This window comes from Prionailurus viverrinus, chromosome D2 (genome assembly GCF_022837055.1).
Source record: "Prionailurus viverrinus isolate Anna chromosome D2, UM_Priviv_1.0, whole genome shotgun sequence".
Classification (NCBI taxonomy): Eukaryota; Metazoa; Chordata; class Mammalia; order Carnivora; family Felidae; genus Prionailurus; species Prionailurus viverrinus.
Genome location: NC_062571.1, coordinates 25595017 through 25617708, shown reverse-complemented (window position 1 = coordinate 25617708; position 22692 = coordinate 25595017). Strand labels below are relative to the sequence as shown.

Here is a 22692-nt window from a genome sequence, read left to right as displayed (position 1 = left end):
ATAAGATACGTTTGATTTAGAAGAACTCGAGGATTGGATCAAAGAAGGAGTAATTATTCCAAGTTTGAGATCTTTGTGTGTATAGGTTACAAAGTCTTGTGATTGGACGGGAAGTAAACATAATATATTTTCCTGAATTGTGATTGGCTAAAAACCTTTTCTTTCCACAGTATTTTCTAATAACTGAATCCGGAGCCTTTCCCAGTTTTTATTGTATGACTAGTGAGTTTGAGGTATGTGCTGGTACTGAAAGGACTCAAATTGGCACAGAGACTGTAAATATTAGGGGCAGTGACAGAAGCCCTCCATGGGGCGTTTGGCATTCTTACAACAAAGCTGTAGCGAGGTGTAAATCTCTGAATAGTTCAAACATGTAATTAGTGTCGTTGCAGACGGGAAGGATGAAAGGATGACAGTGTTTTCTTAATTTTTTGTTTAGAATTGTGGACTGTTCTGCAGTGACTGTTTTCAGTGGAAAGTGTTGCTCTGCTTTGCCGCTGTCACTACCGGACTGCTGTTTCGGGCGAAATTCGAGCTAACTCAGGCAGCAGGCGGCATGCGTTCCGAAAAACAGCGCTCTGGCGATGCGGGCATTTAACCTGGGGTTTATTTTGTGACCCAGAGTGGAACCGGCACGCCTCACTTTTGGGTCACCTACCCCCTCCATTCTGCGGGAGCGGCTATTAGAGAGGTGAACCTCAAACGTTCTTCCTAGTGCCACGGAAGGGGAGCATTCTTTCTACCTCCGCTCTCTTCACTTCTCAGACTGGCTCGTCTCGCGGCCTCCGCGCGGCAGCGTCGTGGGGCACTACTTTCCGAGTGGGGTTGTTCCTCCGACCCTCTCCCGCGGCTCCCTGCCCGCGCCGGCGGAAGGAGACGCGGCGCTCGCAGCCTGCGAGTGGAGGGGGAGGCGGAGTAGTGCTGTCCACGACGAGGTGGCGGCAGTGACCGGGGCTTCCTGACGGCGGCTGGTGTGGGGATTTCTGTCAGTTTGTGTGTGCGTGTGTGTGCGCGCGCGCGTGTATGCGCGTGTGTGTGCGCGCGTGCGCGCGCGACTACAGTCAGAGGCTGCGAGTCGGGAGTCGGGAGTCCAGGGGAGTGTTGAGGACTGCCACAGACCGAGGTCGCTGTGCCCTTCTGGGCAGAGCGTCCGGTGCGCCCCCGAATCGACGCTCGCTTGCTCGCGGGGCTGCCGCGGTCCCCCAGTCCTCTCTCCTCCTCAGCATGGGCGGCCGGTAGGATCGGGGTTTCACCGATTACCTCGCAGTGGAGGAGGCAGCAGCCGCTTCGGCAGTGATGGCTATGGCGGTGGAGACGCGGCTGGAACTGGTGGGGAAGCGGTTCTTGTGCGTGGCGGTCGGCGAAGAGGCTCGGCCAGAGCACGGGGAGAGTGGACGCTGTTGGCGGGGCTGGCGAGCAGGGGTCATCCGAGCTGTGTCACACAGGGACAGCCGAAACCCGGACCTGGCGGTAAGAGAGCGAGTGTCCCTCAGCCTCCTCGTCCACGCCTGCACCACTGGTCCCTGGCGGCAGCAGCACCTTGTGGGGTTACCTCTCGTACCTTGCGCCTCCCAGCAGGCTGGCGGTCACGCCCCTCTTTGGAGCAGTCAGCCGCTTAGCCGTCATCCCCTGCCGGGGTCTCTCTTCGCAAGTGGCTCCCCCTTGGGAGTGGTGTGTTGTCCAGTGTCCGGAGCGGGAGACCCGGGCTCCTGCCCACGCCCCGCCGGGTCCCTTGGCTGCTGTCTGGGAGGGGGGCGGGGGGGGGGTCACGGCCCGCGGTGGCCGCCGGGGAGACCTTACCGAAGGCGGGGCTGTGAGCCGGAGCCGCCGGGGCAGGTGGGGGTGGCGGACAGAACACAAGACCACTCATGGCGGTAGGGGGCCATCTTCACCAGCATCTCTTTCCTTGCAAAAGTCTTAGTAGTGCAGAGGTTGGAGACTTAAAACTTAGGCAGTAAGGTTGCTGAAGGGGAGGGAGAAAAGGAGGAAGACAGATCTTTGGTTTTTCCGGCAGTCCTGGGATTGTGTATGTTTTTGAGGCAAACGCTGTGTAGTGGCGACGTCTTGATACAACCTCTTTATACAGATGCTTGGATTTCTAACTGGAAACGATGAAAATGAAAATTTTTGATTTGACGGGTTATAGAAATTAACCCACCCCTTGTTTTCATTTGTGTTTTTTTTTTTTTCCATAGTGTTGTGGTTTTTTAGAAAGTGAATAGTGCTTTAAAAGACATCCTGGGTTTTCTACGATTTTAAATAAAGGAATATTATAAATTAAAATGCTACTCCCTGCCGAACCTGAAGTGTCCTTTGCTTGGCTTTCTTTCTTTTCCTTTCAAATGATCCTGCCAATATTTTCTTTCAGTAGTGTAGGAATGTACACCGTTTCAAGACGGGATATGCTGTGTTAGTGTTCCAAGCACGTTTTCACTTGGGGACAGGTTGGAGGTAAGGGGCGGAGTAGAGGCTAGGCATTGACTGACTAGTCTTTGCGGGGTTGATTTACGACTGCATAATCCATGAAATTTATTGGTAGTGTCCTGCGGTATTTAATTTTTTATTGATAACTTCAAACGGTAATATTTTTCCATTTGTATATCTTCGAATTTACATTTCCAAATTCACTTTAATATCTCTCTATACATGTGCATACCTATTTTAATATTTACATTGGTCTGTGTTTTTGTAAACCACTGTTTAATGACTGTAGTCAATGGTTCGGTTTTATAGGGCATGTATTAATGTTGACTTGATTTTACAAAATAGGTTTGTTTTGCCAATAGGTGTTTCTAATAGGAAATAAGCAGGATAATGGTAATTTTGAAGATTTTGGTTATTCTCATTGGAAAGAAGAAAAAGAATCTTTAAAATTTCTGATCTTAGTGATTCTACAGATTGTGTCTATTCAGTAACTTTTGTGTGTGTAAAAGGCAGATGCTAAATTTATTTTTCCTCCTCTTAACTGTGATATGATTTGGTTTTTATGTGGAAGCTAGTTGGATTATGGTTTAGCATTTTAAAATTATTTCACAGCAAACCTGGAATAATATTTTGTTTTCCACAGTATTTTGTTTAAGTAGATGCATGAAAATTAGGAAATATAGTTTTAAATTATGAATATCATTCATGACAGTCAAGTCGTCAAAGTTAAATATACTAAAAACCTTCTTATATGGAAATTTAAATGTTACAAAGAATGGATTTACAAATAATCACGTTTGTAAAAGGCCAGGTATTAAGCTGGGTATTTAAAAATGAGAAATAGAGGCACCTGGGTGGCTCAGCTGGTTAAGCATCAGGCTCTTGGTTTCAGCTCAGGTCATGACCCCATAGTTCATGAATTTGAGCCCTACATTGGGCTCTGTGCTGACAGCACAGACCCTGCTTGGGATTCTCTCTCTCCCTCTCTCTGCCCCTCCCCTGCTCATGCTGTCTCTGTCTCTCTCAAAATAACTAAAGAAACTTAAAAAAATAAAAAAAAATGTATGAATGATGGGGATCAATTACCTATTACTATTTATTAATTTTGAGTGTCTCTTTTTTTGTTGTTGTTTTTGGATTTTTTTTTTTTGTTTGTTTTTGTTTTGTGACATTGTGTACCTTGGTGGTTATTTCTGCAATATCCATTATCTATTGTGTGGTTTGGCTAAACTATGGGCCGTGGTATTCCTTAGATAATCAGGCAGTTAAACTCCTCTGGCTACACTGATGGTTGCAGGCCTTAACTAATTAGGTCCAATCAGAATGAAATCAAGTATAGTGGTGTGTGGGTATGACGCTGAAATTGCTACAGCCATTTCCCTGCTTTAAGGTCAACCAGTTTGAGGGCAAAACTGACAAACAGATCAAATTGTTTTCTAAAGCCCAAATACTACTGTTGGATTTTTCATGTATGGGATTTTTCATTTTGGGAGAGTACATTTTATTTTGTCTCTTTCTGTTGTTTTTTTCTGTGGAACTAAAAGCATTTTAACTGATTGATATACATGGTAATATTCTATTCCATTTTTTTGGAAAGCACATATAAGAAGTATTTTCATGACATTCTTGCTTTGTTTGCTATTTGATATTGAGACATTCAGACTTTTGTCATACTTCAGTGATGATTTTCTGAAATGATGATACATTCTGCTTTGTGTCTTCATGTCTTCAAAGCTTTGAAAAATTGGTTTAAATGTATGTAAGCTACACAGATATCTAGGTTCCTAAATAATGAAAAATAAGAAATAACATTTGAATATTTATGTCAGGCAGTATGCTATAAACCCCTTGTAGTTACAAAGAAATTTCAGGAAGGAGGTATTATTAATATTTCAGAAATTAACAAGAAATTAACCTTTATTTTTTAGGCTATATACCATAAATGTGGTATGTTTCTTGTTGGCCAGATAAATACCTATAGGAACACTATTCTTTATCCACAGTTCTGAAATTCAAATACTGTAGTTTTGTACCAACAAAATTTTTGTAATGATTCATCAGGAAAACCTGACCAAATGAACTTTTTAAAAAGTAAAACCTAATATGAACTGAATATTCTTATTTTGTAAGAGAAATGTTAATGTGCTTAATTTTAGGATGCTTCTCTAAACTCAACAGGTTTATGTACAACATACATACTTTTACATGTAATGTACATATGACATATGGACGGCAGTGTGTCACTATTTAGCTATCACTATATATGCCCTAGTTAACTTTATAAAATTTTGAATTCTAAAATCCATCTAGTTGGAAGGGTTTGGGATAAAGGATTGTTATTTAAAAATTAATATTGATGTTTTTTAATGGTGATTTAGTGATAACAAACATTACTAGTTTCATTTGTTTCAATTTGACATGATTCTATTTCTGCCTGATGTTCAGGTAAACAGTTGTTTTCAGTGTAGATTTTTTTTTTTTGAGTTTATTTATTTATGCTCAGAAAGAGAGAGAGAGAGAGCAAGAGAGAGAGAGAGAGCGAGAGAGAGAGCAGGGGAGGGGCAGAGAGAGAATCCCAAGCAGGATCTGTACAATCAGAGCAGAGCCCAATGCAGGGCTTGAACCCACAAACTGTGAGATCATGACCTGAGCCAAAATCAAGAGCTGGATGCTAACAGACTGAGCCACACAGGTGTCTCTTCAGTGTAGATTTTTAACAAACTTACATTTTATTTGATAAAAAATTCTTAATCTGCTAAATCTTTAAGAATTACATAATTTGCCCTTTAAGATGCTTACTAAAATATTTAAAAGTTTCAAAATGTTGAAACATTCTTTGAAATTATTTAATTGGATGGAATCTTTTCATGTAGAAAATTTTATATTCTAGCTATTTTATAAAAGTATTCTAGTAAACCATTGATGAAAATCTTTATTTTATAATGTAGAACCTATTGATTTAATAATGGAATAAGTGATTAATAAGTAGAAAACAGCTTGTTATCCTTTCACTGTTGGACACAGGGCTTAAAATTCTGAGATATAACAGTCTAGTCCCCATTTCTCAACCATTTGGGACTGGGAGTCATGTAGGAATTCATTTATTGAAATTGAGCAGGGTAGATAAATGCTTAAACCTTTTAATAAAAAGTATGAATACAGTAGAATCTGACTTTCGGGATTGATTGGTGGCAGACCCCTTTAGAATTAATAAAAGTTTTGGATTACATATTTCTTAATACATTACAAATTTCGGGTACAGTATTTCATCTGTATTTGTTCAAAACAGCCCGACAAAATAGGTCTTAATAGAACATCTTTTGAAATTAGTTTGAAGAGATAGGAATTGCTTGTAAGTATGTATAAATAAATCCATGTAACTGAACATGTAGAAGATCTTAGGTTTCATTGAAATATTTCTCCAAAGTACTGGATGTATAGTTTATACGTTTCACTTGATTTACAGTTTGGTTGTCAGTTTTCTCATTTATCCAGTGAGTGAATGAAATTAGTCTAGGGGCTCCTGGGTGGCTCAGTCAGTTGAGCATCTGACTTCAGCTCAGGTCATGATCTCACAGTCTGTGGGTTCAAGCCCCACATCGGGCTCTGTGCTGACAGCTGGGAGCCTGGAGCCTGCTTACGATTCTGGGTCTCCCTCTCTGTCTCTGCCCCTCCCCTGCTCATGCTCCATCTCTCTCTCTCTCTCTCAAAAATAAATAAAAAACATTAAAAAAAATTTGTCTAGATTCAGAGTTTTTTCTATTCTGTAATTCCAGAATTATGATATTAATAGTTTTTACCTGGAATGTCCTGGAATAAAATGTTTATTAAGCAGAAATAAATTTCAGATTCCTCCCAAAAGCACTTAATTCTGAGTCAATGGAAGTTTTCATTATGATACACTTTTTGTGTTACATTACATGGACCACAAATCTTCTGTTATAAGATAGTGTGATTTTGTGTTAAAATAATGTGATTTCTGTTGAGGATTTTTTAAAGTTTATTTTGAGAGAGAGAGAGAGAGAGAGAATGCGCACATGCAAGCAGGGGAGGGAGTGGGGCAGAGGGTGGGGGGTGGGGTGGGATGCAGAATTCCAAATAGGCTCTGTGCTGTTGTGGGGCTTGAACTGTTGGGGGCTTGATCTCACAAACTGAGATCATGACCTGAGCCAAAATCAAGAGTCAGATGCTTAAGTGATTGACCCACCCAAGTGACCCTAGTATTTCTTTTGGATGGTCAAGATGAGTTTGTAAGATTTGAATTTTTATGATTGTAGAAATTGCAGTAGAATAAATATCCCAAAGTTACAATAATAATTGTATAATTGTTCAATAATTAATTCAATAATATTTTCAATAATATGGAAATAATTCAATAATATTTTCTCATACACTTGGAATGTTTTATCAGCTTATATTTGATTTTTTGATGAAAATAGTCTATAGTTCAAATTGATTAAAAGGAGTGAAAAATTACTTCTTTAAATGATTAGTAATTCACAGACTTTCAAAGTAAAAACAACAACAAAACACAGGCCTCTTCTATTGCTATGATAAATGTTTTTCCTGGGGTGCCTGGCTGGCTCTGTCGACGGTGCATGTGAGTCTTGATTTTGGGTTGTGGGTTTGAGCCCCTCTTTGGGTGTAGAGATTACTTAAAAATAAAATCTTAATAAGATCTCCCTGAACCTTTGCTCTTTTTTAATTTTTATAGCCCCATTATTCAAGTCCTTTTGGGACTTCCTCCTTTTTTGACTAGTTTCTTCCATCTTCTTAATATAGTAGTAGAGATTCAGTTCTTTGATTACTGTTTTCTTCTGTCTTGTTTTGTTTGTTAACTCGTGTTCTCTTTAGAGAACTTATTGCTACGTCTTTGCATCATGACTCACAGGTCTGCCTGCAGCTTAAGCATTGGAGTTCAATTTGAATCCACCATTTCTGCCTTCTTCTTTGATGTCTTTACATGAATGTCCCACCTTTGAGTATGATATAATGTCTAGTGTTCATTATCTTCATGTGGAACGAGTGCCCCTTTTGAGACTTACCTTAAAGTAGTCTCATACTGGCTTTAAAACTGTCATTTACTTTCACCTTTCCACTTAGAATGTAGGTATGAGTTCTGCAAATTTCTTCCTTCAAATTGCAATCTGTTCTCCCTACTTGTTCCCTCTGTTTTTTCAATCTGTACTGCCAAAGGCTACAACTTTCACTGCCTTATGCATATAGTAAGTGATCTTTTCACTTTCAAGTTTCTTCCTTTTCCAGTGTGTTCTACGCACTGTGGACAGATTATCAGACTGAGTTTCCCATTAGCTTACTTAAGTAGTTTTTCTTTTGCTCTTCCAATAAAGTCCAAACTCCATTACCCTAGTGTTTATACCTCCTCAGTCTTGTCCCCTATCTTTTGAAATTTAAAATTCTCTAATCCCTTATGCAAACTGTTGTGGTATTTAGTAAAAGTCTTTTATTGCAATTAAAAAATTTAATAACCAACTATTTATGAAATGATAAAATGTATTTCATGTTTACTTTCAAATTTCATTTGCTGGTAAAGATTCTCATGTCAAACTGATAGGCATATTCTTTTTTTATTAAAATTGGTATTACTTTGGTATTGCATGAGCTGAATCAAATGAGAAAATAGACTCCTAATCAAATTATACATAAAGTGTTACTAGTTATTCCATTTGTTTTTTAAAGAATCCAATTTGTTACACAGTATTCATGAACTTGGAAGTACTACTTTTCTTTTATTTTAAGATATACATTTTCCACATTTTAATGTTTTTGAAATTAAGGCACAGTTTGTAGTTCATGTCAAAAGTGACTTATCACTCGTCAGGAATATCAAATGAGATTCTGGTGACTCAGTCGGTTGACCGTCTGACTCTTGATTTCAGCTCAGGTCATGATCCCAGGGTTGTGGAACCGAACCCTACCTTGGGCTCCATGCTAAGCATGGAGCCTGCTTAAGATTCTCTCTCTTTCTCCCTTTGCCCCTCCCCCTCCCCCCCCCCCCCCGCCCCGCTCTCTTTCTCTCTCTTTAAAAGAAAAAGAAAAAAGAATATTAAGTGATGATATACTGGTAGTAGTCTAACTGCAAAGTGTGTGAACTTGTTGTAGAACTTTTCAGTCTTAGTATCCCTTTAAACTCTTAAAAATTATTAAGAATCCCATAGAGTTTTGGTTTTTGTGTGTTATATCTGTTGACATTTACTGTATTAAAAATTAAATTCAGAAGTTAGGACATAGAAATAGATATTCCATTACCTATCAGAACAGTGCTATTATGCTACATGTAGCCTGGAAAAAATTGCTTGTACACTGATGAGAGAATAAAAGTGGAAAAGGCAAATAATGTCTAAGTATTATTATGAAAAGTTTTAATTTTACTAACCCCTTGAATGGGTTTAATTATAACCCTTGAAAACTTGTAATGAAGATGCCTGTTCATCTAACTGTTTCCTTAGTTAGAATTATTTACATTGGTATAATGGCAGGTGCTTAAAAGTTTTAGTTGAATTTGGCTTCTTCATCATCATTTCAGATGTCTTCTAGTATTTGCTATGTTGCTATATTGCTGTGAACATTATGTATTTTAAATGTAGAAGATTTCCTGTCACATGCCAGAGAATATAAAAACAGTAGAACATGCAGTAGAAACTCACTATTCCTAGAATAGATTTTAGAATTTTTCAAAGCTAGAAGAGGTCTGTGTGACTAATTCATGTGTTGTGAAAGACTGTCACTTACGAGCTGAAACATCTGATCCATCTGTCAAAATTATGAGTTTAAGTATGATTCAGAAAACATCTTTAGGCTCAGAGGAATGTCAGAGAAAGAAGTAGTATGGCAATGTGTGGATAAAGTTATGCATTGCCATTTAATGTAAAATGAATTTATATATATTGAATATAGAATTTATTTCCTCCCTAAATTGTCATTGCTTAGATTGAATCTTTACATCAAGGCAATGTAAGTACTTGGTAAGATATTTAATTTCGAGACAATTTGAAGTTGATAAAGTGTTCCAATATGTTATATGGCACCACTATTAATTTAGTCTGTCTTTCTTTTTCAGAGTCACATTGATGAAAATTTGTAGATCATATTTTAAAATGTTTCCCTTTTTCCCTTAAATGTGTAATTGCCTTAACTTTCAAAATCTCTTATCATGTATTACTACAAAAGTGAATGTTTTAAGGGAAAACATTTTACATTGTTCATATGAATAAAGGAATAAATAATGAATATGAACATAGACTATGTGTGTCCCATCTTTCCATAATGGTTTTGAAATCTAGAAACACACATACATTTTTTTTTTTAATTTTTTTTTCAACGTTTATTTATTTTTGGGACAGAGAGAGACAGAGCATGAACGGGGGAGGGGCAGAGAGAGAGGGAGACACAGAATCGGAAACAGGCTCCAGGCTCTGAGCCATCAGCCCAGAGCCCGACGCGGGGCTCGAACTCACGGACCGCGAGATCGTGACCTGGCTGAAGTCGGAAGCTTAACCGACTGCGCCACCCAGGCGCCCCATAGAAACACACATACATTTTTATGGAAATAAGGATTAATTCCCCTTGAAATATAAAGTTAAAGCTGCAAAAAAGGAAAAAGGTATAGATTTGCTTATAAAGAGGGCTAACATAATATTGCATAAAGTTTGCTTCTGAATTTCTTAGCTTTCAGAGCCAAAATGAGAATTGATTTTCCTTGATAGCATTGGTTTTCAAAGCAATTTTCACTAAGCCTTGCTTACTGGCTTTTTGGATTGCTTTCTGCTGTCTGTTGGAAAAGTGAATGGCCAGATGGTGCAGGAGAAAAGGAGGAAACTGAAAGGTGCTGAATTTTGGTCCTCAAGCCTTTCAATTAGAACAGCTTTGATTTTATCATTTTTATTTAATAATGACTTTCAGGTCAAAAAAATTAGGTTATGCCGTTCTTTTACCAGGGAAAAGAAAGTATGCTATTTTTAAAGAGAAACTTTTCCTCACAAACAATTCTGAAACTGGTAACTTATACAGGAGAATTAAGTAGCATACAAGTTTTGTTAAAGACAATGAATATTATTATAGCAAATAAAGAGCTCTTTTTTTTAGTAATTAAGGATCAAAGGTATAATTATAAAGTGGCACTTGATGATGATATTTCTGCAAGAGATTAATGAGGTCCAGGTCTGTAATGTTTTAGTGATCAGGGGAACCTGGAGAAGAACCTAATATTTATTTAACTTAGTATAATGTTTTTAAGGTTCATCCCTGTTTTAGCAAGAATCATAACGTCATTCATTTTTATGACTGAATAATATTTTCTTGCATGTACATACTCCTTTTTCTTATCCACTTATCTATTGATGGACATTTAACAACTCAAGTTACACCTTTTGGCTATTGTGAAAAATGCTGCTCTGAACATTGGTGTATAGATACTTGTTCAAATCCATGCTTGTTCAATTCAGAAGAGGTGTTGCTGGATCATATGGTGATTCTATGTGTAGTGCTGTGAGGAACCACCATAGTATTTTCGTCAGCAGCTGCACCATTTTTACATTACCTCCAGCAATGCATGTGAATTCCAATTTCTCAGCATCCTAGTCAGCACTTGCTCTTTTCTGAGCTGTTTTGTGTGTATTTAAATAGCTATCCTAATGGGCATAAAGTGGTATATTATTATGGTTTTGATCGGCATTTCCTTAATGATTAGTGATGTTGAGCACCTTTTCAGGTGCTTATGGCTATTTGTATATCTTCTTTGGAGAATGTTCGATTTTTTGCTCATTTTTGGATTAGGTTATTTTGCTTTGTTGTGGAGCTCCTTATGTATTGTGGATATTAATGCTTTCTCAGAAAGATGATTTGCAATTATTTTCTCTCATTCTGTGGGTTTCTTTTTTGTAGTCTTACACAAAAGGTTTAAATTTTGATGTAGTCCAGTTTATCTTTTTTCTCTTGTTGTCTGATTCTGGCCTCATATCCAAGAAGTCACTGCCAGATCCTATGCTGTGAAACTTTTGTGTGTGGTTTTTCTTTCTTTCTTTCTTTTTTTTTAAGTGTATTGTAATTTATTTATTTATTTAGAGAGTCAACACACATAAGTGGGGGAAGGAGAGCAAGGGAGAGAGAAAGAATTCCAAGCAGACTCTGTAGTGTCAGCACTGAGCCTGACATGGGGTTTGAACTTACTAACCCATGAGATCACGACCTCACCTGAAATCAAGAGTTGGATGCTCAACCGACTGAGCCATCCAGGTGCCCTGTGCTAATGTTTTCTTTATAGTTTTTTTTTAATGTTTATTTATTTTTATTTTTTTAATGTTTATTTATTTTTGACACAGAGAGAGAGAGAGAGAGAGAGAGAGAGAGCGAGCATGAATGGGGGAGGGGCAGAGAGAGAGGGAGACACAGAATCTGAAATAGGCTCCAGGCTCCCAGCTGTCAGCACAGAGCCTGACACAGGGCTTGAACTCACCGACAGTGAGATCATGACCTGAGCTGAAGTCGGATGTTCAACCGACTGAGCCACCCAGGTGCCCCAAATGTTTATTTTTGAGAGAAAGGGAGTGAGCAGGGGAGGGGCAGAAAGAGATGGAGACACAGAACTCTCGAAGCAGGCCCCAGGGTTTGCATTGTCAGCACAGAGACCAACATAGGGCTCAAACTCAGGAACTGTGAGTGAGATCATGACCTGAGCCAAAGTTGGACACTTAACTGATTGAGCTACCCAGGGACCCCATCTATTATAGTTTTAATTCTTGTGTTTAGTTCTTTGAGATATATATATATATATATATATATATATATATATATATGTGTGTGTGTATATGTGTGTGTGTGTGTGTGTATATATATATATAGTATATATACTATATATATATATATATATATATATATATATATAGTGTAAGACAAGGATCCAACTTCATTCTTCTGAATGTGGTATGGTTTTCCCAGCACTATTTGTTGAAAAGACTGTTCTTTTTTCATTGAGTGGTCTTGACACTCTTGGCAAAAAATCACTTGACAGTATATGTGAGGGTTTATTTCCAGGTTCTCTATTCTATTCCATTGGTCTGTGTGTCTATATTCCAGTACCACACTGTTTTGATTCCTTTATATTTGTAGTAAGTTTAAAATCAGGAAGTATGAGACCTCCAACTTTTGTTCTTCTTACAAGATTCCTTTGGCTCATTGAGTCCTTGAGGTTCCATATGACTTTTAGGATTGATTTTTTTTGTTACTGAGAAAAATGGCATTGGGATTTTGATATTGTATCAAATCATAGATCCTTTTGGGTAGTGTCAATATCTTAAAAGTATTACATTTTCCAATCTGTGAACACAGAATGTCTTTCCATTATGTCTTTAATTTTTTTTTTCAGCAGTATTTTGTAGTTTTCAGCGTACAAGTCTTTTGCCTCTTTAGTTAATTCTTAGTATTTTATACTTTTTGATGCTATTGTAAATGGAATTGTTTTCTTAATTTCTCTTTTGTATTCCTCATTATTAATATATAGAAATGCAGCTGATTTTTATGTGCTGATTTTTTATCCTGCAACTTTTCTGAATTTTATTCTAACAGTTTTTTGTTTGTGTGAAATTCTTAGGAGTGTTCTACATATGTGATCATGTCATCTGTAAACAGATAATCTTCTTTCCACTTTGGAGGTCTTTTTTTTCTTGTCTAATTTTCCATCTACAACTCCAGTAACACACTCAATAGAAGTGGCAAAAAGTGAGCATCCTTGTCTTATTTTTAATCTTAGAGAAAAAACTTGCAGTCTTTACTGTTGAGTATGATGTTGTGGAATGTTCATTTATGGCCTTTATTATGTTGAGGTAGTTTTCTTCTTCCATTCCTAGTTTGTTGAGTGTTTTTGTCATGAAAGGGTATTTAACTTTGTCAGATGCTTTTTCTGTATCAATTGAAATGAGCTTGTGGTTTTTCCTTCCTTCCATTTTTTTTTTCTTTTTAACTATAGTATATATTACATTGATTTTTGTATTTCAAATCATCCTTGCATTCCAGGAGTAAAACCCACTTCGTTCTGTGTATGGTAGATTTTATTGTGTTTAATTTAAAAAAAAATTAAAAAAAAATTTTTAATGTTTATTTTTGAGAGAGAGAGACAGAGTGTGAGTGGGGGAGGGGCAGAGAGAGAGAGAGAGAGAGAGAGAGAGAGAGAGAGTCACAGAATCTGAAGCAGGCTCCCAGCTCTGAGCTGTCAGCACAGACTGCGAGATCATGACCTGAGCTGAAGTTGGACGCTTAACTGACTGAACCACCCAGGCACCCCTAATTTAAAATTTTTTAATGTTTATTTTTGAGAGAGAGCACGTGCTCATGAATTGAGTAGGGGAGGAGGATACCAGTCGGGCTTCGCAGTTGTGAGGACAGAGCGCAATGTGGGGCTCAAATCCACGAACCACGAGATCATGACCTGAACCCAAATCAAGAGTTGGACGCTTAACCCGTTGAACCACCCAGATGCCCCATTGTATTTAATTTAAAAATAGTTTTGTAATTGTCATTTTCCCCTTTCTCGCATAGATACTATGGTTTAATTTTGCTTGGAATTGTATACAATTTTATTATAGACAAATTTGGGAGGAATGAATACCTTTCCATTATTGAGTCTGTAGTTCAAATGACGTGGAATATCCCTCTCCCTATTCAGGTTTTCTTTTTTTTTTTTTTTTTAAGTTTTACAGATTTTCTTCATGTAGGTCTTGTGTTTGTGTAGGTTTATTCTTAGACACTATATATTCTGATTTTTAAATGTATGTGGATATGTCCTAAGTCATTAATACATACCTTTATAAGTCATTGATTTGATTCCCCATGCACAATTTTTGGACTACAAATAGTGTCCCCTCTCTATTCCTCTGTGTATATTTTTAGCTTATGTAGAGGTATTATGTAAGAAAATGTTTTAAAAAAAAAAGTTGACATAATAATATTACTAGCATCTTAAATCTTATCTTGCCTAAGGTTTGTAATAGACTGTTGAGGTTATTTCCTTTACAGTAGTTTCATTTTATAATTGTAATCAGTGGAAATGTATAGAGTTTTCCTTTTAGATTAAGTATATAGCAGTTTATCTTTGACTAAAATTGCATCACAATTTTCTGTATTCAAAAATGTAGAAAAAAAGTACAGATATTTTGATGGTGGTTATTTACTATACAAAAGAGGTACATATCAGAATAATTTAAATTTTAATTTTTAAACTGTATTTAAATTATTTCATGAGGTATCAATTCCTTGTAGACACTACTTTTTCAAAGTTTTATATTTATGACATAAAATTACAATCTGTTAAGGATGGCATGTATATGTGTAGACTTTTTATAGGGTTTTTTCTTTAATCTCCTCTGCAATTAGACTCTATTCTCAATTGATTTCTCATATATGTTTTAGAAAACTGTTCTGTTTTTATCTCTCAAGAAATCTTGTTTAAGGAAGGTTAAAACTTAGAGAATAAGGGGTGCACCTGGGTGGCTCAGTTGGTTCAGTGTTTTACTGATTTCCACTCGGGTCATGATCTTGTGGTTCATGGGGCCGAGCCCCTTATTGGGCTCTGTACTGACAATGTGGAGCCTTTTTGGGGTTCTCTCTCTCGCCCTCTCTGTCCTTCTCCTGCTTGCACACACTCTCTCTCTCAAAATAAATAAATAAATATAAACTTAAAAAAAAGCTTAGAGAATAAGGAAACTGACTGTATGTACCCTGTAATTTTATATTTTATTTTAATCTTTATTTATTTTTGAGAGTGAGAGAATGGGGGAGGAACAGAGAGAGAGGGAGACACAGAATCCAAGGCAGGCTCCAGCCACTGAGCTGTCAGCACAGAGCTGAATACGGGGCTTGAACTCACAAACTGTAAGATCATGACCTGAGCCAAACTTGGGCGCTTAACTGACTGAGCCACCCAGGTGCCCCCTGCCCTGTAATTTTTTAATATGTTTTGTTAAGTTTTAGTATTTTGAACTCTGACAGAGTTGAGGAAATAGTAAATCAAAATGTATTCATTTTGAACAAATGTCTATATTTTCTGGATTCTTGACTGAGACAATTACTTGTGAAGTTAAAAAAAAAAATTTTTTTTTTCAGTTTATTTACTTTGAGAGAGAGAGAGCAGGGTAGGGACAGAGGGGATAGAAAGAGAATCCCAAGCAGAGTCTACACTGTTAGCCCAGAGCCGGATGCAGGGCTTGAACTCACTAACCATGAGATTATGACCTGAGCCTAAATCAAGAGTTGGACGCTTAACTGACTGAGCCACCCCGGCGCCCCTTTTTATTACTTTTTTTTTTTTAAGTTTATTTATTTTGAGAGAGAGAGAGAGAGAGAGAGAGAAGGAGAGAGGAGATCCCAAGAAGGCTTCACACTCAGCACCGAGTCCGATGCAGGGCTTGATCTCATAACTGTGATGATATGACCTGGGCTGAAATCAAGAGTCAGATGCTTAACCGACTGAGCCACCCAGGCACCCCACTTGTGAAATTTTTATATGTATGAGGAAAATGTTTAGTTTTAATAAAATCAAAAAATGCTAAAATAGTGAAGGGATCATAAGGACATTAGATACTAACTTATTGTCTAGTCTTTATTTTTTTTTAATGTTTATTGACTTTTGAGAGAGAGAGAGAGAGAGAGAGAGCGCGCATGCGTGCAAGCAGGAGATGGGCAGAGAGAGAGACACACACACAGAATCCGAAGCAGGCTCCAGGCTCTGAGCTGTCAGTACAGAGCCTGCTCGAACCCACGAACTGCAAGATCATGACCTGAGCCCAAGTTGGATGTTTAACTGAGCCACCCAGGCATCCCTAGTCTATATTATTATAATTTTTTTTATATACAAAGGTCAAAAAAAAGAGAACCCAGCTTTTTACTGTTAGTCTTATAAAAATTAAAGTTATTTTACTAGCAAAAAATGGGTTACTCAGGAATGGCAGACAGTTGCAATTTGAAACATGCAAGTTGTGGAAAAGCCATAGTCAAGTCCAACAAATGTGAGAAAAGTTATTCTGTGTAAAAGGAGGAAATTGGGAGGGGTTGTTTTGAGCTAACGTCTGTTAGAACAAGATTTCAGGGTGATGACAGTTTCTCATTGGCTGAATTGCCAGGTAGTTGATTTCTTATAGGAGGTACAATGTACATCTTTCCCTGTTGGGGCCTGTAATCAATGATTGTTTCCTCTTCAGGATTCTTCTCTTGGGGTCTGTAATTGACCTCAAATGGTATGACTCCCACCTTCTATCCTTATACTCCACTTCAGTGAGATTTTTTTTTCTCTTATTTTGTTTTAGAAAATATGCCAAAACTTTTATTCAGATTTTGTTCAGGGAAGTTTTGTATTTCTTTTAATGTTTAATATTTTTGAAAGAGAGAGAGCAAGCAAGCAGTGAGGGGCAGAGGGAGAGGGAGACACAGAATCTGAAGCAGGCTCCAGGCTCTGAGCTGTCCACGCAGAGCCTGACACGGGGCTCAATGTCACTAACCATGAGATCATGACCTGAGCCGAAGTCGGACACTTAACTGACTGAGCCACCCAGGTGCCCCTTGCATTGTTTTTTTGTTGTTTTTTTTTTTTTAAAGCAGTTTTGATCTTGACAAAATTAACAATCAATGGACACTTTTAAAAACTCTTAAATTTTTTAAATGTTTTATTTATTTGAGATAGAAAGCGCACATGTGTGCAAGTTGGGGAGGGGCAGAGGAAGAGAGAGAATCCCAAGAAGGCTCCCTACTAACAGCACAGAGCCTGACGTGGGGCTCCATCCCATGAACTGTGAGATCATGATGTGAGCCAGAATCAAGAGTCAGACACTTAACTGATAGTCACCTAGGTGCCCCCAAAACCCGTAACTTTTCTTTTTAATGGTTATTTATTTTTGAGAGAGAGAGAGAGAGAGAGAAAGTATGAGTGGAGGAGGGGCAGAGAAAAAGGGAGACAGAATCTGAAGCAGATTCCAGGCTCTGAGCTGTCAGCACAGATCCCAACGTGGGACTCAAACCCATAAAGCATGAGATCATGACCTGAGCTGAAGTTGGATGCTCAACTCATTGAGCCACCCAGGTACCCCAAAAGCCCTTAATTCTTAATATCTTCCAGGTAAGCTTTTTTCTGTTGTAATAATACAATAAGCGTAGATTTTTTTTTTCTCTTGCACCTTATCCCATGTTGACATATTAGAATTAGATGGACAGTGCACTTATACAGGTGATTCTTTTTAGTTGCAGTATTAATGCCACAGAGACACAGAAAGATTTAATCTCTTCAAATTATAATCTATTACCTTTTTATTTCTGTCCTGTAAATTAATGTGTGATATTATCACTCAGGTTAGAGTGCCCTGAAGGTTAGAAGGAAAATGTACAGGCTGGGTAAAATTTGCTCACTTAGTGCTGCAAAAGGAAATGAAAGAGGCTGGAAATATGTTCACTTTGATTACAGGGAAAAAAAGGAGAAGGGTATCGACATCAATCTTGTACCCTTTAAAATTATGTATTTTTTCTTTTTCTGTTTTGAAGTCTCCTTTTTATTCTGGTGAAAAAGAGGAGGTTTCTGAGAAGCTTTGTAGATATAATGTGGGAATGTAGGGAAAAACTGAGTTGAGGTCAGGAAAGCTATAAACCTTTGAGTGCTTTTGTGATGTGCTGTGCTCTATGGGAGAATCTGTACAAGGTCAGGCTTAAGAAACTTGCTCGTTATGAATGTGACCATTAACACTTAGAGTACCCTATTAATGTTGAGTTTTGGGGAAGATTGATTTTTATTTAAAAGTTTATTGTGTCTTGTTTTTCTATTTAAAATGCTTATAAATATTTTGTCCCTAAAGTTCTACCAATCTCTTGCAAATAACCTGGAACATAAATGTGACGAAAACTGAGAAACTTGTGTTGCAAAGGAAAGAATTTTCTGGTTTGGAAGGAAATTGGAATCCCTACTTTGTGCAAAAAGTGGTCTTTACTGTATCCTTGGCCCCTTAACCATTAAAGGTATATGGTGTTATCCAAACTGTTCCCAGTTTCTTGACTCTCATTCCTTGAATGCCTTCTAGTAAGCTTTTGGCCCCTCCCCCATTAGTCCAGGAAAACTCCTGTGATCAAGGTCACAAATTACCTGCTAACTTTCTAAATCAGATGTCATTTCTCAGTCCTCTTCTTATTTGACCATATAATATGGTTAATCACCCTCTCTTCCTTCAATATTTTGTTTATTTTGCTTCTAGGACATTATGCTCATGTCATTTTTCTCCTACCTCTTTGCCTCTCTTTAGAAGTTTTCTTTGCTTTTTTCCTCATTTCTACACTCCATTAAGGGCTCAGTTCTTAGACCATTTTTCTTTTATCTGTACACTCTTGTCCCTGTTTATCACATCTGTTCCCGTCACCTTAAATACCATGTATAGCCTGGTGATTCCCACATTTATACCCTAGTTTGGACCTTTCCCCAGACTCACGTTGGAACAATTCATTCATTGTCTCCATTTGGATGTCTAAATGAGCATCTCAATCTTAACATGTCCACAACTGAGCTTCTGATACTAGTCCCCTAAACCTGCACTCTTCTGTGTTTTCACCATGCAATGAGTGACAGCTCCATCTTTCCATTTCTGGTACCCTGAAGTCCACCTTGACTTCTTTCTCTCACATCCCATATCCAAACTGTCAGCACAGTCTTTCTGATTGTACCTTCAAAATACATTCAGAATCACAACACATTTCACCTTGCATTACTACCCCTCTGATCTAAGCCATTGTCATCTTTTGCCCAAATTTTCCAGTTGTTTCTAACTAGTTCCTATATGCTGCTGATAAAAACCAGGTACTTAATCAGCCTCCTAGTTAGTTCTCCTTACCCATGAAATTGCCTATAGCAAACAGATTATGTCAGTCATATGATCAAATGCTTCCAAAGATACTTAACTTGATTCAGAGGACAAGCTGAAGGCCTTTTAGTGGCTTGAGAGGCTCTACATTATATTCTGCCCCCATCAGCCCACTTTGACTCTTCTTTCATTACTCTCTGATTTATGTATTCTTTTCCAGCCACAGTGGCCTCCTTGCTGCTTATTGAACATTCCAGGTATTGTCCTCCCTTATGGCCTTTACACTTGTTTCTCTTTTAGCTAGTACTGTTCAGATGTCAATATGCTTGCTTATTGGGCAGAGAGAATCTCAAGCAGGCTCTGTGCTGTCAGCACAGATCCTGACAATGTGGCTTAAACTCATGAACCGTGAGATTGTGACCTGAGCTGAAACCAAGATTCAGATGTTTAACCAACTGAGTCACCCAGGCACTCCTTGATTTCTAGATATGTCAAGTTTGAAGTGTTTATGGGACATTCAAGTGAGGTAGGCAATTGGTTAAATTATCGTGTCTCTTCGTTCAAGAGAGAGGTCTGACTGGAGGGTCTGCCTGGGAGTATTCAGTATATAAACAGTATTAAAAAGTATGAGTGTGGATGAGTTGATGCAGAGAGTGAATATAGATACAGACATTTAAGGATTGAGCCCTGGAGTAATGCTTAAAGGTTGGATAGATGAGAAATAAGGGCCAAGGAGGTAAGGAAAACCAAGAGAAAGTGATGTTTAGAAAGCCAGAAAGAAAAAAAAAAAATGTTTGAAAGTGGAGGGATTGATCTGTTGTGTCAAATGATACTTAATATTTCTCAGAGGGAAAATCTGATAATGAATTATTTTAGTTCATGCACATCTGTGAAAGTACTTTCCACCATTTAAACAGTTTATTTTATTTGTTTGTTTATTTATTTATTTTTAACATTTATTTATTTTTGAGACAGAGAGAGACAGAGCATGAACGGGGGAGGGGCAGAGAGAGAGGGAGACACAGAATTGGAAGCAGGCTCCAGGCTCTGAGCCATCAGCCCAGAGCCTGATGCGGGGCTCGAACTCACGGACCGCAAGATCGTGACCTGAGCCGAAGTCGGACGCTTAACCAACTGAGCCACCCAGGCGCCCCAACAGTTTATTTATTTTAAATAGCTTATTTTTACTGGAAATAGAATTCTAAGCTGACAGGTTTTTTAAAATTTTATTTTATTGCTTTGAAGATGTTGCTCTGTTGTCGTCTTATTTTCAGTGTTTCAGAAAACAAATTACATTCCTTTGTACATAACTTGTACATATAACATGTACATATTCTTTTTTGTCTAGCTACATTTAAGATTTTCTCTCATCTCATCAGAGATTTTAAGCAGTTTGGTTATATGATTGACCTTGGTGTTGATTTCTTCATGTTTCTTGATGCTGAGTTTAAACAGCTTTTTTTTTTTTTTTTTTTTTTTTAAATTTGAGAGAGCACATGCGAGCTGGGGAGCAGGACAGAGGGGGTAAGAGAGAGTATCTTAAGCAGGCTCCATGCTCACCATGGAGCCTGACTTTGGGATCAGTCCTACAACCCTGGGATCAATGACCTGAGCCAAAACCAAGAGTTAGATACTCACCTGACTGAGCCATCTGGGTGCCCCTAATTGAGCTGTTTTGATCTACAGGTTTAGTTTCCATCAAATTTGTAAAAGCATTCATCCTTAGTTTTCAAAATTGTTTTTCTCCCTTAGTTTTCTACTTCAGGGATTGCAATTATACATACATTATTCAGCTTTTAAGTTGTGTCACACACAACTCAGTGACACTCTTTTTTCCCCCAATCTTTTTGTGTTTAATTTCATATAGTTTCTGTTGCTTCTTGTCTTCAATTTCACTAATACTTTCTTTTGTAATATCTCATGTTCTTAGATATCACAGTTATCCTTGTCCTGTATTGGGGATGTATACATGTCCCCTATTCTTGGAGAGTGTTGAGGTAATTTTAGTTAGAAATTGAGTTTGGTTTCACTTAACCACAATTCCAGGTAAGAGTGGTTAGGTACTTCGTTGTCCCCGCCATAGGAAGAAGTCTAGAAGTAGACATTCCAGGGTTGATATGGTCACTTAATAAGGATGTTGCTTTTGAAGATAGGGCAGTTTTCTCAGTCTTTTTCTCAGGGTTACAACAGAGCTGATGCTGTTGCCTTGCTCATTGTAGCTCTAAACAAGAAGGAGGAGAAAGTGGAAAAGAGCAAAAAGGTTCACATCTGTGTTTGCTCTATTTAAGAATCTTTCTAAGAATTTTCATCTCAGGTCACCTCAAATCTTACACGCTTATATCTTATTTTCCTGAAATCTGTCACATTGCCATTTCCAAGGGGCTGGGAAATGTAGGATAGGCCTTTATTGCCCCTAACAAAAACTCATGTGCTTTTCTTAGGAAAGCAGGGGTGGATGGATATTGGGTATACTACTTGAAGTTTGTGCCTCAGAAATCATGGTACTTTGGTAAAAGGCTCTTACAGCTATAGGCTGGACCATCTTATTTCTCATAATGATGCACTTCTGAAACAATAAACTCAATATATCATTCTTCTTTTCCCCCATTTTTTAAAATTCTTTTAGCCTATTCTGTAATTAATTTGGTTTTTTAGAATACAATATAATGGTAAACACTTTTAAATGCTTTGTTGAAAGGTTGAGAAGTGATTGTTGTTTGCAAATCAATATGCAGTTAACCCTTGAACAACACAAGGTTTCAACTGTACGGGTCCATGTATACATGAATTTTTTTTTTTTTATAAATACAGAACAGTATGTAAATGTATTTTTTCTTCCTTTTGATTTTCTTAACTTTTTTTTCTTTCTAGCTTAATTTATTGTAGGAATATGGTATGTAATACATATAATGTACAAACTACGTGTTAATCAAATGTTTATGTTATTGGTAAGGCTTCTGATCAGTAGTAGACTATCAGTAGTTAAGTTTTTGAGGAGTCGAAAGTTATACATGGATTTTCAACTGTGTGGGGGTTGGCACCCTCACCCTTGTGTTTTTCAAGGGTCAACTGTACAATTTATTTGAACATAATCTTTTATCTGTCTGACTGGGCTACTCTTTTAGGGTTCCCAGACCCAATTCCATTGGGGGGGTGGGGGGCTCTGCTACACACAACACCTAGCACTTCTTGGTCACCAGTGGGGTGTCTGAGAATTCAATTCAGTTCTGACACTTCTCTACTTGAATAGCATCAGATTCCACAGGTTAAGGGTTCAGTCCTCAAGATTGCTGCTCCATCCCCCCATTTTGCATGCCAGTTGCAAACCCCAGGCTGTTACCTGTGCTTCTGACAGATCAACTACAGATTGGCAGTTCCAGCTACCTCCTCCTTAGGTTTGTTTAATTTGCTAGAGCAGCTCACAGAA

The 22692-nt window shown here is 37.9% G+C and overlaps 1 protein-coding gene across 5 annotated transcripts in view; it reads left to right on the top strand.

The window, feature by feature from the left end:
- The first annotated feature begins 1073 nt into the window (after positions 1-1073).
- JMJD1C (jumonji domain containing 1C) overlaps positions 1074-22692 on the top strand; it is a 271367-nt gene continuing 249748 nt past the window's right edge. For 2 of the 5 annotated variants that reach the window (XM_047826349.1, XM_047826348.1), the window contains exon 1: positions 1074-1470. In XM_047826349.1, coding sequence (XP_047682305.1) covers positions 1297-1470 — 174 coding nt within the window. In that variant the 5' untranslated portion in view covers positions 1074-1296. The remainder of the gene's footprint in view (positions 1471-22692) is intronic. The other 3 variants (XM_047826344.1, XM_047826343.1, XM_047826342.1) reach the window with 2 other exon arrangements.